Source organism: Ovis aries, chromosome 6, assembly GCF_016772045.2.
Source record: "Ovis aries strain OAR_USU_Benz2616 breed Rambouillet chromosome 6, ARS-UI_Ramb_v3.0, whole genome shotgun sequence".
In the NCBI taxonomy this organism is placed as follows: domain Eukaryota; kingdom Metazoa; phylum Chordata; class Mammalia; order Artiodactyla; family Bovidae; genus Ovis; species Ovis aries.
The window spans coordinates 100,275,671-100,291,513 of record NC_056059.1 but is presented as its reverse complement, the minus strand read 5'-3'; the positions used below and the strand labels follow the sequence as shown (position 1 = coordinate 100,291,513).

The following is a 15,843-nucleotide window of genomic DNA, read 5'->3' as shown; positions in this document are numbered from 1 at the left end:
CTGAGCTCTGCTCTACATTCTTTGCAAAAATACGGCAGCACTGTTGTTGTTGTTCAGTTGCTCAGTTGTGTCCAACTCTTTGTGACCCCATGGACCACAGCACGCCAGGCTTCCCTGTCCATCATGAACTCCTGGAGCTTGCTCAAACTCTTCAGTGATGCTATCCAACCATCTCATACTCTGTCGTCCCCTTCTCCTCCTGCCTTCAGTCTTTCCCAGGATCAGGGTCTTTTCCAATGAGTCAGCTCTTCACATGAGGCCAAAGTATTGGAGCTTCAGCTTTAGCATCAGTCCTTCCAATGAATATTCAGGGTTAATTTCCTTTAGGATTGACTGGTTTGATCTTGCCGTCCAAGGGACTCTCAAGAGTCTTCTCCAGCACCACAGTTTGAAAGCATCATTTCTTCGGTGCTCAGCCTTCTTTATGGTCCAACTCGTAGATCTGTACAAGACTGCTGGAAAAACCATAGCTTTGACTATACGGACCTTTGTTGTCAAAGTGATTTCTCTACTTTTTAATACCTTGCCTAGGTTTGTCATGGCTTTCCTTCCAAGAAGCAAATGACTTTTAAATTCATGGCTGCAGTCACCATCCACAGTGATTTTTGGAGCCCAAGGAAATAAAATCTGTCACTGTTTCCATTTTTTCCCCATCTATTTCCCACAGTGATGAGACCGTTTGCCATGATCTTAATGTTTTGAATGTTGAGTTTTAAGCCAGCTTTTTCACTCTGCTCTTTTGCTTTCATCAAGGGGCTCTTTACTTCCTCTACACTTTCTGCCATTAGGGTAGTGTGTCATGTGCATATTTGAGGTTATTGATATCTCTCCCTGCAATCTTGATTCCAGCTTGAGCTTCAGCCAGCCTGGCACGTCAAATGATGTGCTCTGCATATGAAGTTGAATAAGCAGAGTGACAGTATATAGCCTCCATCTATTCCTGTCCCAGTATTGAACTAGTCTGTTGTTCCATGTCCAGTTCTAACTATTGCTTCTTGATCTGTGGTATAGTAGAAAAAGCAGTGAGTGAAGAGCTCAAAGATTTAGGTTCTAACCCTTCACCTGTCACTGTGGATTTATGCCAGACATTGGAACTCTGTGGATGTCAATTTTTCTTATCTATAAACTGGTAATGCTGGCCCTAATTACCTTAGACGGTAGTTTTCAAAATCCAACTCCATGCTATATAAAAGCATTGTGAATGCTACAAGACACACAGAAATATAAAATGCATATTGGCTTTGTTTTTTTAAGAAACTCAATTTTGATCAGTAGGCAGATGACATTCAAACAATGCCTTAAAAAAAAAAAGTTAAGAACGTAGATAATTATTACAAAGTTAGTTCCAATACTGTGTTTACCATGCTTTTCAAGGTTACCGATGTAGTTACTCATATTACGTAACTGAGAGAAGCTTTGAGCAATAATGTTGAATGTGGTTTGTTTGACTTTTTTATGGGCTTCTCAAGCCTACCAGTGCAGGAGCCACAGGAAATGAGGGTTCAATCCCTGGGTCAAGAAGATCCCCTGGAGGAGGAAATGGCAAGTCACTCCAGTGTTCTTGCCTGGGACATCCCATGGACAGAGCAGCCTTGAGGGCTATGGTCCATAGGGTCACAAGAGTTGGATGCAGCTTAGTGACTGAAAACAAATAATGCATAATAAATGAATAGTTCTTAAGATGATGTATTCAGTTCTTATTTACAATGGGGAATTTATTTTAACTATTTTCCACTGTCTTTTAATCAGGAGTAAGAACATTTGTTCCTAAGCCTGTTGCCACTACTTTGCAGTACATTGGTGGAGCCGCAGCCATCCTGGGCCTGGTGGCCATGGCTTCTGATGTGGAAGGGCTGTACGCAGCAGTCAAGGCCCTGGTTTGTGTAGTCAAGAGTAACCCACTAGCCAGCAAAGAAATGGAAAGAATCCGGGGCTACCAGGTTTGTAACAATAAAGCTTGGTCTTCACTTTACTTTGCATTACAAATCTTATAATTTTCATTGTTAATTCATATTTTTTCAAACTCTGGAAGAATTATTTGGTCCAAGTAAACTTTAAAAGTTGGTAGTTCTTATTAAAATAAAACATGTTTCAAATAAGAATGTGGGTTGTTAGTTCAGCTATTTTTCTCTGTGACAATAGGAATTAAATAGGGTCAGGACTTCGCTGGTGATCCAGTGGTTGAGACTTCGAGCTTCCCCTGCATGGGGAACAGGTTCCTTCCATGCTCCACAGCATGGGAAAAAGAAAAAGAAATAGGATCGTATTATCACTTGCTCTAGAAATGGCTAAATCAGTCATAATTCCAGGTTCTCCTGGTTTTCTTTGTCTTTCTCCTTCACACCATGTCATCTTTTACCCCCTCCCCTCCCGTGTTAGTTAGCTAGGGGATGTGAGAGCCACTGTATGTTAAGTTTGTCATTGCTAGTCCTGAAAACACAAGTGAGACTAAAAATAGGCCCTGTTCATGTATTTACAGTCTCTGCTAGGTTTAGGTGCAAAGTTACTTTTAACAAGAGACAAAAGTATTTGGGTCAAGATTAAATTCCTCTAGGGTAGATGAAGTATAAATGCCTTCTCTAACTTTAGCAGTTAGTTCATTGGTAGTAGATAATGTTTACTATAATGTTTTCAGTAGATTTAATGTAATTTAATTAATTTAATTAATTTGTTTTGCGAAACTCTCAAAATAACAGTTGCAGCATTGTCTATCATGAAAAAATAGGAATAATCTCAATGTTCCAATAATATGAGAATGACTAATACTAATAATACTATATCCATTCCATATATCATTCAGCCTTTTAAAATTGTAGTTATGGAGACAGTGTTGCAAAAGAAAACAATCCTTTTGACAAAATGTTATGTAGAGAACAGGAGTAGAAAATTATATACATGTGATGGCAACAGCAACTCAAGGTATTTATGTACAAGTAGAGTTTATATAAAAGTGGATAGTTTAATAAGAGAATAATGGGATTACCCTGATTTTCAGATTTCCTATAATACTATGTTATCATGATGAAAGATTAGAAATCAGTGTAGAAGTCTCAAGAATTGCTCTACTTAGGGTTCTCGTGTGTGTGTGTGTCTGTGTGTGTACGATGATTGATCAGCAAGCATTGGTATTTTCTTTCAGTTGCTGGCAATGCTGTTTAAGAAGAAACGCTCCCTTCTTAACAGCCACATTCTCCATCTCACATTTTCCTTGGTGGGAACTGTTGACAGTGGACATGAGACCTCCATTATTCCAAATTCAACAGCTTTCCAGGATCTACTTTGTGATTTTGAAGTATGTAGATAAACACTAACTGGTAATACATAATCAATGAACTGATTCCTTATTTGGTGTATTTATAGAGTTAACTATGAAAGAGTTTTCTAAGACATGTTTTTGTTCTATAATTTTATGATGCTCACGTTAATGTCATTAGTAAAACATACAAAACAGAGTAGTGATTGTGCTTTTTACCAGGGATAATCCATGGTACCAATAGTATAACAGTGAAATGGTGTAATGCATATACCTAACTATAGTCAATTTGCTGTTGCCATTGGCATGACATGAGGCAGACGCATTTTCAGCAAAAAAAAAATTTTGGTTACTAATAGCTGTATAGTGAAATATTCATTTCAGCAAAATAACAAGATTTTTATTTCTACTGACTTACTACCATAATAGCTTCCACTTTGTCCTCTCAAGGCACCACTTAATCACGCATATTCTTTCTGTCTTTAATTTCTTGTTCACAGCACTTTGCACTCACATCACTATATAAAATCTCCTCCCGCAAGACTGGGAGCTTTACAAGGGCAGAGATCATGTCTGTCTGCATCTTTGTATCCCTACAGCCCAGAATAGTGTCTAGTACTCAAGAGTTTGCTGTGATGTCTGGCCCTAAATCATCTTTGTAACTTTCATAAGCTCCATCTTGTCAGTTGTTTTAAAGACTGTGTGGCATAAATGTTGTACTGAAACTTTATATGGAAGCTTATTAGCAGCACCCCTCTAAATAAAAATTCATGGCTTTCCTCTGCTCTTGGTACCCCAGCCTCCACAGCATATGATACTGCGTTTCCATGTTTCCATTTTCTCGCATGTCCTCCTCTTGTCAGCTTTTAGGCATCACTCACCTGCCTCTTTATCTTGTTCACTACTTTCCCCATCATTTTTTGGTGATGGAATTTTCATTTTGTGGTTGTTTAGTCGGTAGGTCATGTGCGACTCTTGTGGCCCCCTAGACTGTAGTCCACCAGGCTCCTCTGTCCATGGGATTTTTGAGGCAAGAATTCTGGAGTGGGTTGCCGTTTCTTTCTTCCTGATGCAAGGATGGAACCTGTGTCTCCTACGTAGTATGAAATTTTCATTACTTTGAAAAGTGTCCATCTTCACTTCTTTATCCTTTCCCTCTGTGGTGTTCTTTTTCCTTTAGATTCTCACCCAGCCCCACAGGCTCATGTCTACGGAGACTTGCAAACCTAAATCGTTAGCTTAATATCTGAATCCAGACGTATTTCTAACTTCTTCCTAAATGTTTCCATTTCCGTGTCCCAGCAACACCTGCACTGAACGTAACATCCTTTCCCCAAGTTAGTTCTTCCTTTGAACCTCTGTTTCTATTAGTAGCACCACCAATTCTCCCATTCAGTGAGACTTGAAATTGAAAAATGAGCTTCCTCCTTCTTCAGTGTTTATAAACAGCACAAATTAAGGCAGATTCTGCTTCCGCATTTCATGTTTCCTGTGTTTTCTGTTTCTCCTGCTACATCCTAATCCAACCCCTAATCAGTTCTCCTCTTACTGAAATAGCGATCACTTCTTTTCCCCTTTCTTCAGTCCGTTTTACATGTTTTTTCACCTCATTCTTTCCAAGATATAATCATGTAACTTATTAAAAATTTTCAGTGCTCTGTCCTACACAGTAAAGTACACATTTCTCAGCCTGATATTCCAAATTCTAATACACAAACCTCTCGTTTTATTAGAAAATAATTATTTAATATGTTTGAGCCCAGCACTGTATTAGGTGCTGCTGCTGCTAAGTTGCTTCAGTCATGTCCAACTCTGTGTGACCCCATAGATTGTGCAGCCCACAGGCTCCCCCATCCCTGAGATTCTCTAGGCGAGAACACTGGAGTGGGTTGCCGTTTCCTTCTCCAATGCATGAAAGTGAAAAGTCAAAGTGAAGTCGCTCAGTCGTGTCCGACTCTTCGCGACCCCATGGACTGCAGCCTACCAGGCTCCTCCGTCCATGGAATGCAAAAATAAAAGAGTCCATGCCTCAAGGCATTTAGTGCATTAGATGAGAAAAGCAAATAGACAGTAAAAAATTTGTGAAAGCATGGAGATAAAGGTATGCAGAGGGTTTCCTTTGTGGCTCAGTGGTAGAGAACCCACCTGCCAGTGTAGGAGATATGGGTTCAATCGTTGGTTCGGGAAGATCCCCATGTTACGGAGCGACTGAGCCTGTGCACCGCAGCTACAGAGCCTATGCTCCAGAACCCACATGCCACAACTACTGAAGCCCGTGCGGCCTGTGTTCTGCAACAGGAGAAGCCATCACAGTGAGAAGTCTGCACACCCCTACAGAGGGTAGCCCGTGCTCACCGCGACTAGAAAGCCTGCACAGCAACAACCCAGTGCAACTAAAAAAGAAAAAACGAGGTCACGATAATTCTACCATCTCTGTCATTTCTGGGCCTATTTGTAATGATTTTTTTTTCTCTTACTTATGACTCATATTTTCCCTTTTATTTGCATACTTGGTAACTGTTGATCAGATGCTAACTTTTACATTGTTGATTGGTAAATTTTACTTTGTTTTCTTAGCGAGGCTTTGCTCTGGCATTGCAGTTTTGAAACATCTTTTTAAGCTTTGTTTGGATGGACTTTCATTCATCCTTAGTGGTTATTTAGCCCTCCTACTAAGGTATTACACTTCTGAGACCTCTTCCCAACCTTCCCATGTATTTTGAAGTCTCTACACAGGTTGGTGGGAGTGCAGACCAGTCCCAGCCCTTTGTGAGTTTTAGGAATTGTTTGTGATGCTACCTTGCATTGGTTATTTCCAGTTTTGGACCTACACAGGATTCCTGCCATACAGTTTTTGTATCCAGTAATCATTCTATTCAGTATGTTATATTCAGTATTCACTAATAGTATTCAGTCATTGAGCCCAGAGAGATTTTCTGTAGATCTTGCCTTTCTAGTTGTTTACTCTAGGAGAGTTATTTTCGTAGCAATTATCTCTGTATGAACAGAAACAGAAGTCCCATATAACAGCAGTTTTATAGTGTGACAGCAAGTAAAAACTAAGAAAGTGGCTATATTCAATTAATTTATCTAATTTGTCTAAGTGGAATAAGTTATATGTACTGCATTTGTGTTTATTGGTTGCGATTTGGGGTATTTTTTAACCCTAAATATACCACTGTTGTTCATTTTTATTTTAGGTCTGGCTCCATGCTCCATATGAACTTCATCTCTCGCTATTTGAACACTTTATTGAATTGCTCACAGAGTCCAGGTATTGGTTGATATCTAAATTGTTAGTTGTTCAGTTACAGAAGTGATGCCAGTATAGTGTATAAAATCTTCTTTCTCTTACAGTGAAGCTTCAAAGAATGCCAAGTTGATGAGGGAATTCCAGCTAATCCCAAAGCTGCTACTGACTCTTCGAGATATGTCTCTATCCCAGCCTACCATTGCTGCTATTAGTAACGTGCTGAGCTTCTTACTGCAGGGATTCCCCAACAGCAATGATCTACTCAGGTAGTGAAAACTTCTGTGTTCATCGGTTTGTTCACTGAAAGTACCAATGAGATTAAGATGATTGAGGTGAATGTAATTGCTTCCTATGCCTGGATAATACCTGCAAAGTTAATACTATTCAGGATACTTGTAGATCATGGAAAATAGGCATGTATCTTGCAAACCAGTTGTTGCCACTAGTGACTAATAGAATTCTGGGAGAATGGGTGTGAGAATTAGTTCAGTAAGACTGTTTGCCCTGGACATAAAAGTGTTCAGTGTAGGAATTCCTGGTCCCCAGCCCTCTTCCAAGACCAGGCTTTGCTGCTGCTCAAGGGTATGTGCAGGAACACATATGCACATGCGTACACATCTTCAGTGGACATGCCGTGTCTTTTGTATTTGATCTTTATCACCCAAACTGATGATAGTATGTTACTGTTGCATATTCATACCTTTTCTTTAACATGAGTGTTATTTTGCTGCTAATGTGAAATATGGCTTCAGGCACATTTATGGAGGATGTGTAGAGCAGTTATAATAGGCACTTGAGAATTCTCATCTTGGCTAGAAATGGGAGAAAAAAACTACCTAAGTTATTTTCCAAATAGAAAATTGCTTTTAACTGCACTTAATCACCTCTTGTCATGTTACTGCTCAAGTATTACAGATGACATCACACTCGCTGACTAGGGTAATCCCAGTAAAGTAGTCTCCAATTGGTGCAGCATGTAAATCACTCACTTTATATTCAGTTACCTTGAAAGCATTTTTTTTTTTAACTTGGCAACAGATCTAAAACTGGAGTTGAAAGGTTAATTTGGAGATTGTCATTATTAGTAGTAATATTTATGTAGGTCTTATCCTGGTATTATGATGATTACTTTGCTAAAATTTTCACTGTAACCTATCCAGGCTTTTATTTTTCTCTACATTACAGATTGAGAAATTAAAGCCCTGAGAGGTTAAGCTACTTGCCCCAAGTAACATGATTAAAAACTGATAGAGCTAGGATTTTAATCTTTCCCGTATTTTCAAAACCCAGACTTAACTATTAGGCTACAGTAGATCCATATAGGTAATGTTAGGACATTTTTATTTGAGACCATACTGCTGAATTTTTGAAATAATTTGGATAGGTGCATTAAAGGACTCATATATTTCTGATGAAGTTTTTTTTTCCCTGTATGTATTTTAAAACATTAGAGCATATTAATGTTAATTGTTCTAGTGTTAATTGCAACAGTTCTAGGGGAAGCAGCTGAAACACAGTCACATAAAATCTATAAAAGATCAGTTAAAATAAGAAGTGTTCTCTTGGTTTTCATTTCTTTGTTTTTTTATTTCTTAGTGTCCTGTTTGTTTTGAAGAGAGAAAAAATAAAATCTATAACCTCCTTTTTCTTGTATTAAAAGGTTTGGCCAGTTCATTTCTTCTACTTTACCAACCTTTGCAGTTTGTGAGAAGTTTGTAGTTATGGAAATAAACCATGAAGAGAAGCCTGACACTGGTGAGTCAGTTCTGGAGCTTGGAACCTAACTACTGTGCCTTCTTCTGACACAAGTTAGACCTGAATTGTATGACACTGTTATTTTACCTTTCTCGTTGAATTACTTTTCTTGATCTTTCACAGATGTATTGTCTTAGACCAAGCCTCTACAATACACAGAAATACAGAATTACCTACAAATTTAATAAGGGCGTGAATTTGCTTTAAAAATAAAATCTTTCCAATTTTTACAAGATTTATAGCAATGTTCCTTTAAACAATAAATTCTTCCGGTATAATTTTTGAACCTTATTTTTTTTTAATTTATATAAATCTTCAGAAACACAGATTCTTACCAAAGTGAATTGTATCTGTATTACTGTTATTTTAATTTCCCTGTTAAATATTTAATAATCATTGAAGGAGAGAACATTTTACTAGAATCATGTAAGTGTAAAACAAAATTTTTGTAAGTTGTAATTCCTGAGCCAATGACAACCACTTTTTTTTAATGAACTTTCCTCCTTTGAAGCATATTTTTCCCTTGCTCGAATGTAGTTTTCCTATCATGTATTGTAGATTGGGAGTTGTGCTTGGAAAACACTAAAAGGACCTTTTAAATTAACCTGTGATTAAATTCACAGTATTTTACATTTATTCAGCATTATTTACATCATTATCCTGTTACATTCTTCCCCAGTCATGTCACATAAAAGAGTTCCTTTAAAACTCTCACAACCCTATCCATCTGGGAGTTCTCTTCCAAACTGGCTATATCATTCAGAGCACAGCCTCTCTGGTGCTTCATGAGTAAGAAGAGAAAGTGGTCTAATTATGTTTTTCAAAGGAGAAACTAAGAGATTTGAGAGGCTAACTTCCTGCAAATCACAGAGCAGAACATATAAAGCTGGTAACCACCTACTTCCTACTCATTTGGAACAAAGTTGGTATTTCTTTGGGTAAAGCAAAGTAGCAGTGGGTGAGAAGCATATAGATCAAATCAATGGGTAATGCTTGTTTAGTGCTTAGTATTTTCCAGGCAATTTTAATTGCTCTATGTAATCTTATAACAACCCTGTGAAATGGGTCCTATTATTACCAGTTTTACAAAAAGTGAGGAAACTGAGGTCTAGAAAGATTAAATAAAAGCAATTTACTGAGATCACATCACTGCATTTAAACTATAGTAGTCCAAACCAGCATGCTAAGCTTTTAACCCCTGCGTTATTCTACCATATATTCAAAGATTATTTCCAGGTTCTGAATTAATATAAGCTGAGTAAATAGGAATTGAAAGGAGACTACTGTTAAAATCTTAGTGGACCTATGTAACATGTTTATTTCTCAAGTATAAAAAAATGATATAGGAAAAGTATTTCTCTAGTCTCCATACTGGACATTGAGATCAGTAACTACAACTCTAAACCAACATTCTAAGCTTTTAACCACTGCGTTGTTCTATCAATTCAATATACAAGGATTATTTCTAAGTTCTGAATTAATATAAACCAAGTAAATAGGAATTAGAAAGGAGAGTACTTTAAAATCTTTGAAAGTATAAAACAGATTTATTTCAAGTATTAAAAAAGACACAGGAAAAAATATTTCTGTAGTCTCCATATTTCTTGCTGATCATTGAATTCTGTAACTACAGCTAGTGTTATAAAAAAAATGTTTTTTATGAGAGCATAGTAGCAGGGATGTATAAATTAGGAAAATTTTCTCTTGATCTGCCAAGCTGATTAGATTAGTGTTCTTCTTATCAATTCATTGCCATTTGAAAAACTAGAGAAAGCCAAAAGGATTTGCAGGTCTTGTTAGTCTATGACATTAATTATTTGTGTGGACTAGACTGTCTTACGTATAATGTTTCCCAAAAATTAAAACCATAATTTTTTTCTTTCAAATAGTTTATACAGTCTTCAGGATACACCTACAAACAAGTGATTTAAATAATGCTGAACAATGATACAATAATTAATGCAAAATAAAATAAATAGCATGAAAGGGCAGTACAGTGGGGAGTAAACCATCAGTTTGAATGGGAAGAAGTCAACCTGAAAGTTTCATTGAGTTCATTGTTTAAAACTGTATCTGAAAATTAGGGGAAACATAACTGACAGTGAAAAAACTAGGCATAAAAACCAAGGAGAATTCTTAATTTCTGTGTAGATTGTCATTTTATCGAAAGAAAAAACTGAAAGGAAGTAATGCCTTAGTCAGTGTAAGTTGTGTGGTATGCCTTCAATAAGGCGATTTGTAAATTACCAGTCGTTTGCCTGCTAGAAGGGGAGGGAATCTCGAGTTGCCCTTGGTAAACGTAAAGCACCCTCCCCAGTGATTAAGTCACTAAATTAGCATTTTAAAAGACAAGTGTTTAAGGGTAAAAATGGTCCCATGCCCGAGCAAGTAAAAGCATATAACCTTGGTCATTCAATTTTAGCCTGAGCTTCAATTATATATTAGAGAAAAGGAGGCATGTTTATTGTGACTTATTAACCTACAGCTCGATGTGGCAGAGTTGGGCCTGGAACACTCGGCCATGGATCCCAGGCCCTGTGCTTCCAGGACTACCCACTGAGAGCCAGAGGCTTCCTGCCTTCCTCCCTTCCTTCCCCAAGTTCTCTGGTACATTTCTGTGCCTTTCTCTCTGGTCTGTGCTATTTAAGTCTAGCTTTCCTTTATGTATTATAATTATTGAATAATTGATGCTTCCTCTTTTCATTTTTAAATTTGAAAAAATTAGCTATTTAAAAAGGAACTAGAAATTAAGGATTTGCATTGTTATTTTTGTTCATGTGATCCTTATTTGATCACTTTGCCCTATAAGTACAAGAAAGGAATATTAATATAAAAAAGGGTTCACAGTCTTTACTGTCCCTTTTTTAGATAAACTTTCGTGATGGCTCAGACAGTAAAGAATCTGCTTGCAATGCAGGAGAGTCTGGTTCAATCCCTAGGTCAGGAAGATTCCCTGGAGAAGGAAATGGCAACCCACTCCAGTATTCTTGCCTGGAAAATCCCATGGACAGAGAAGCCTAGTGGGCTATAGTCCATGGGATCACCAAGAGTCAGATACCACTGAGCAGCCAACACATAAGTAAATGAACAGTTTTAATGATTTTAAAGAGAAACGTTTAATAAACCCTTTTTTTGTGTTCATTGTAGTGGAAAGTACTCAGAGAAAATGTTTTCTGAAAGATATATTTCAGTGATATTTCCTAGACCAGTGTTGGATATTTTAATCCTAGTTTACCTGTTAGGGCAATTTAATGTATTTCTTTTCGTTGCAGGAACTGAAGAAGAGTTTGGAGGTCTTGTATCTGCTAATCTTATACTTTTGAGGAACAGACTGCTGGATATCTTACTAAAACTGGTTTACACATCTAAAGAAAAGACAAGCATTAATTTGCAGTAAGTAAAATCTTTTGAGAATTGATGGTAATAGTTGATTTTACTAGTTAATTCATTATAGACAAAAGAAAGATTTGCTTTTGATTTGTTTTTAATTTATTTTTTAATTGGAGTATAATTGCTTTACAGTGTCATGTTGGTTTGTGCTATACAGCTACATGAATTAACTATAAGTATACATCTTGTTTGCTGCTGACTTTTAATAGATTTCTTTTTAAAACCCTGAAATTCATAGTATCTCAAGAACAAAAGCTGGTCTTAGTTTTCTTTTTAATTTGAAATCCCAATCCTTGAAATTAATGTTTTGTTTAATCCATCTGTCTGAATAGAGCTTGTGAAGAGCTGGTCAGGACGCTGGGTTTTGACTGGATTATGATGTTTATGGAAGAACACTTGCATTCTACCACAGTCACAGCAGCCATGCGGATTCTTGTTGTCCTACTGAGTAATCAGTCTATTCTCATCAAGTTCAAGGAGGGACTCAGTGGTGGAGGCTGGCTGGAGCAGACAGATTCCGTCTTAACAAATAAGATCGGAACTGTATTAGGTATGAGACTTTTATAGTGGGCTGCTTTGAAATGAGCTTTGTGTTGTATTTTTAAATTTTAGGTAAGCTTATACTGTTTGATTTATCTAACAACCATTAAGAGTCAAGAACTTTAATGACAGAATAAAAAGCATAAAATTTAAAAAAAAATTTTTAATTGCAAGTCAAACTGAAGTCAAAGACAGGATATCAAGATGTGAAAACTCAAGTAATTGTCTTATGATTTATTTTTGTTTAGTTTCCTTTCTGACCTATAAGTAAATAATTTACAAATTATCAGAATGGAATTAATAGTAGCAATCAATAATTTGCGTGCTTATTCCTTGCCAGTTTCACTTTTCATTTTCATAGTAACTTATCTTTACAGTAACCCTAGGAGATATAAATACTGTCATACCCATTTTACAGATGAGAAGTCAAGGCATAGGGGTAATGTCACTTGTCAGCTAAGAAGTGTCAAAATCTGAGTCCAAGTCACTCATCCAAAGCCCATGGTTCTAACAGTTATGTTATATTACCACTCAAGATTTAAGCTCATCAGAATGTCAGCCAAAGCTCCTTACTCTCTGCTCACTGACTCTATCCTGTTTACAACATTGAACTGAGCATTTAAATAATAATAGAAAATTATGGTTTCCTATATTAGATTCATGTGAACTAATATATACATTCCTATTCATATTAATGATCTTATTTTGTAAAATGCATATTTAATATAATGTTTTTATTGAAAATTATGGTCATTTAGCTTGTAAGGTATTTTAAGATTATGTTTATGACATTACAATTTAAAATCATATATAATTATATTCTGCAGTAAGCACTAAGAATAACTATTTACCCTTGTCAGATGGAAAAATTTGGGATCAGATTTTAATACGTAATTTGTCTGTTAAGAAAAAAATGTAAAAGTATCAATACCTTGGTGTAACATGCTGTCAAATGTTAAAACAAATGGTAGGAAGAAAGAGCTTACACTTATTTTTATTGTTATTTTACACGTGAAAAATGTCTGAAGGAACTTTGTGAGTGATAAGGAAACAAATTCAGAAATTCACTGTGAAATGATTTCTCAAGAAAATGAGCTCCTTTAAAATAAATATTTTTTATTATTATCATTATAGAGACTTTTATCAACAGTTTTGTAGCAAGAAATGTAGTTTATTGACCTTATTGGTAGGTAGTAGCTACTAAGAGAATAAACAACAAAAGGCATAATTCAGTGTGAGTTCTGTAGAATTCTGTGGGAGTTTTTTTAATGCTGACTGACAACACTGCTTCTCATTGGAAGCCAAAATAACACCCAGGTTTCACCTAGCACTTTGTGATTTGCAAAATTCTTTAACATATGTCATGTCATTTACTGTCATGATTCCAGACACAAGTATATGTATTTTATGTTATATAAGTTATATTTTATAGGAAAACCTAATGAGTATAAATTAAGAATTAATTCCTCTCTAATTAGGAAAGTAAGACTGCTAAATACATAAGGTCTCTGAGTCAGAGAGTAATATTTCTGGGTATCTGTCTTTTGTCAATTCTGTGGGTTTTTTCCTGTCCTGTACCACTTCAGTAATATTAGGATCTGACTAACCAAACCTCATGTCTGAGAACTTATTTGTCCTTCCTTGACACCTGCCTGTACATTACATATGCTACTTTGGTTCTAAAAGAGGAATCTAGGTATTTAAGTTTCATTTAAACTCAATTCAATTTAATATCATTTTCTCTGAATATCTATCTGATACATGCATACATACTTGTGTACGTGTACAGAAATTTATCTCTATATATTGATATATCGTCTCAGTGGATTCTGTTTCTCTTTGAGCTGATGAACAGTATGTTTTTGAATGTTTTACTCACATTTATTAGTTTCATCAATTTTTTCTTTTTATACCTTCCATACGTAGCTGTAGCCTCAGTTCAGTTCAGTCACTCAGTCACATCCGACGCTTTGCAACCCCATGGACTGCAGTTCACTAGGCTTCCCTGTCCTTCACCAACTCCAGCTACATCAGCTATAGCTTAAATCTAAATTAATACTCAGTTGTTAAAAACATATTAAGATCAATTATAGGGTAGAAATAGAGTGTGAAAATTTGGGAAGGAAAATAAATGCTAGCATTGCTTTTCATTTAGGACCTATAGTTTGATCAAAATTTATTTTCCTATTTAATGTATAAAATACCACTTTGTTTTTTGATATCTTAAGGCTCAGACTTTTTTTTATATTTCTGATTTCATTTAGAATTTACTGCAAATGAATATCACCCAGTATTCCTTATGCAGCTGGGTTTTTTGGAATGTAGTGATGTTATTAAGAGGACCAAGGGAGATCAGGGCTTCCCAGGTGGCACTAGTGGTAAAAATCCCACCTGCCAATGCAGGAGATGGAAGAGACTTGGGTTTGATCTATGGGTCAGGAAGATCCCCTGGAGAAGGGCATGGCAACCCACTCCAACTCCAGTATTCTTGCCTAAAGAGCCCCAGGGACAGAGGAGCCTGGTGGACTACAGTCCATAGGATCGCAAAGAGTCAGACAGACTGAAGCGACTTAACACACACACGCAAGGGAGACCATGTAACTTCACAGGCTCCATTGGGCCACAGGTCCTAGTGCCACCCCTCATTAACTTCATGACTGAACAAATTGCATATTTTCCACATTATATTAAAGGATAATAGCAATTTCTTGCTCACATGCTCATTGTTTAAGAAATGAGACGATATATGAAGAGTTTGGTAAATTGCTATACAACTTTTTTGTTAATTAGAAGAACATATACTCCAGAGGATTAATTAATATCACACTGAGCAATTTATTTGGACTCTTTAAAAAGCCATCTAGACACAAATTTCTCTTTCATTATTTTAAATAGTAGCAAGTATATGCTACTTTCTTAGAAAAAAGAATTTGGGGGAAAACATGGATATTCATTGAAATAAAAATTGCTTCAAAATAAAAGTCAGTCTTTCATCTTTGGTTGCTATTTGTAAAAATTTTCCGTTGAACCTCTAGCCAATATTCCTTCTGTGCTGAGCAGTGTACTAGGGGTGGGGTTGGTGAAAGAACTAATTGAGTTATTTCCCCAAATTACCTATGTAACAGAGGAAGCAGGATTGATGGAAAGGCTGGTGCTATAAACCACACAGATAAGTAGTTATCTCCTGGCAGAGCTGTGCTTCTAGAACACACTTTGGATGTCCAGATACCCACAGTCGCAGTGGGCCCAGATTTGCTGTCCCTTGGCCAGCAGACTTTCCCGCAGAGTTACAGATTATGCAAGGAAAGATTATTTTGTATATTCATTATGTCCTCTCTCTAAATTTGTAGGTCATTTAAGGCTAATTAGTTCATAATATTCAGGACAAATGAAATATACTAACTCTACTATGGCTATCATGTTTTTAAGTTACATTTTTAGTAGTCTCCTACAATCTGGCTACTTTTTAAATATTGCTTTTTTCTTAGCAATGTTAGAGCTCTTTGGAAGTCATTCTTGGTTGATGTTTTCTTCCTTTTCTTTTTTTTTTTTTTTAAATTATTTGGCCATGCCCCCTCCCCACCTCCTCCCCCCTACACACTGCCCCTGGCAGCTGGGATCTTACTTCTGCAACCAGGGATCGAACCCATTC

The 15,843-nt window shown here is 36.5% G+C and overlaps 1 protein-coding gene across 22 annotated transcripts in view; it reads left to right on the top strand.

Moving 5' to 3' along the window:
- WDFY3 (WD repeat and FYVE domain containing 3) overlaps window positions 1–15,843 on the top strand; it is a 281,234-nt gene that overhangs the window by 178,439 nt on the left and 86,952 nt on the right. For all 22 annotated transcript variants that reach the window (XM_060417370.1, XM_060417369.1, XM_060417383.1 and 19 more), the window contains 7 exons: window positions 1,750–1,940; window positions 3,140–3,292; window positions 6,454–6,527; window positions 6,611–6,772; window positions 8,167–8,261; window positions 11,534–11,654; window positions 11,984–12,201. In XM_060417370.1, the coding sequence (XP_060273353.1) occupies window positions 1,750–1,940; window positions 3,140–3,292; window positions 6,454–6,527; window positions 6,611–6,772; window positions 8,167–8,261; window positions 11,534–11,654; window positions 11,984–12,201 (1,014 nt within the window). The remainder of the gene's footprint in view (window positions 1–1,749; window positions 1,941–3,139; window positions 3,293–6,453; window positions 6,528–6,610; window positions 6,773–8,166; window positions 8,262–11,533; window positions 11,655–11,983; window positions 12,202–15,843) is intronic.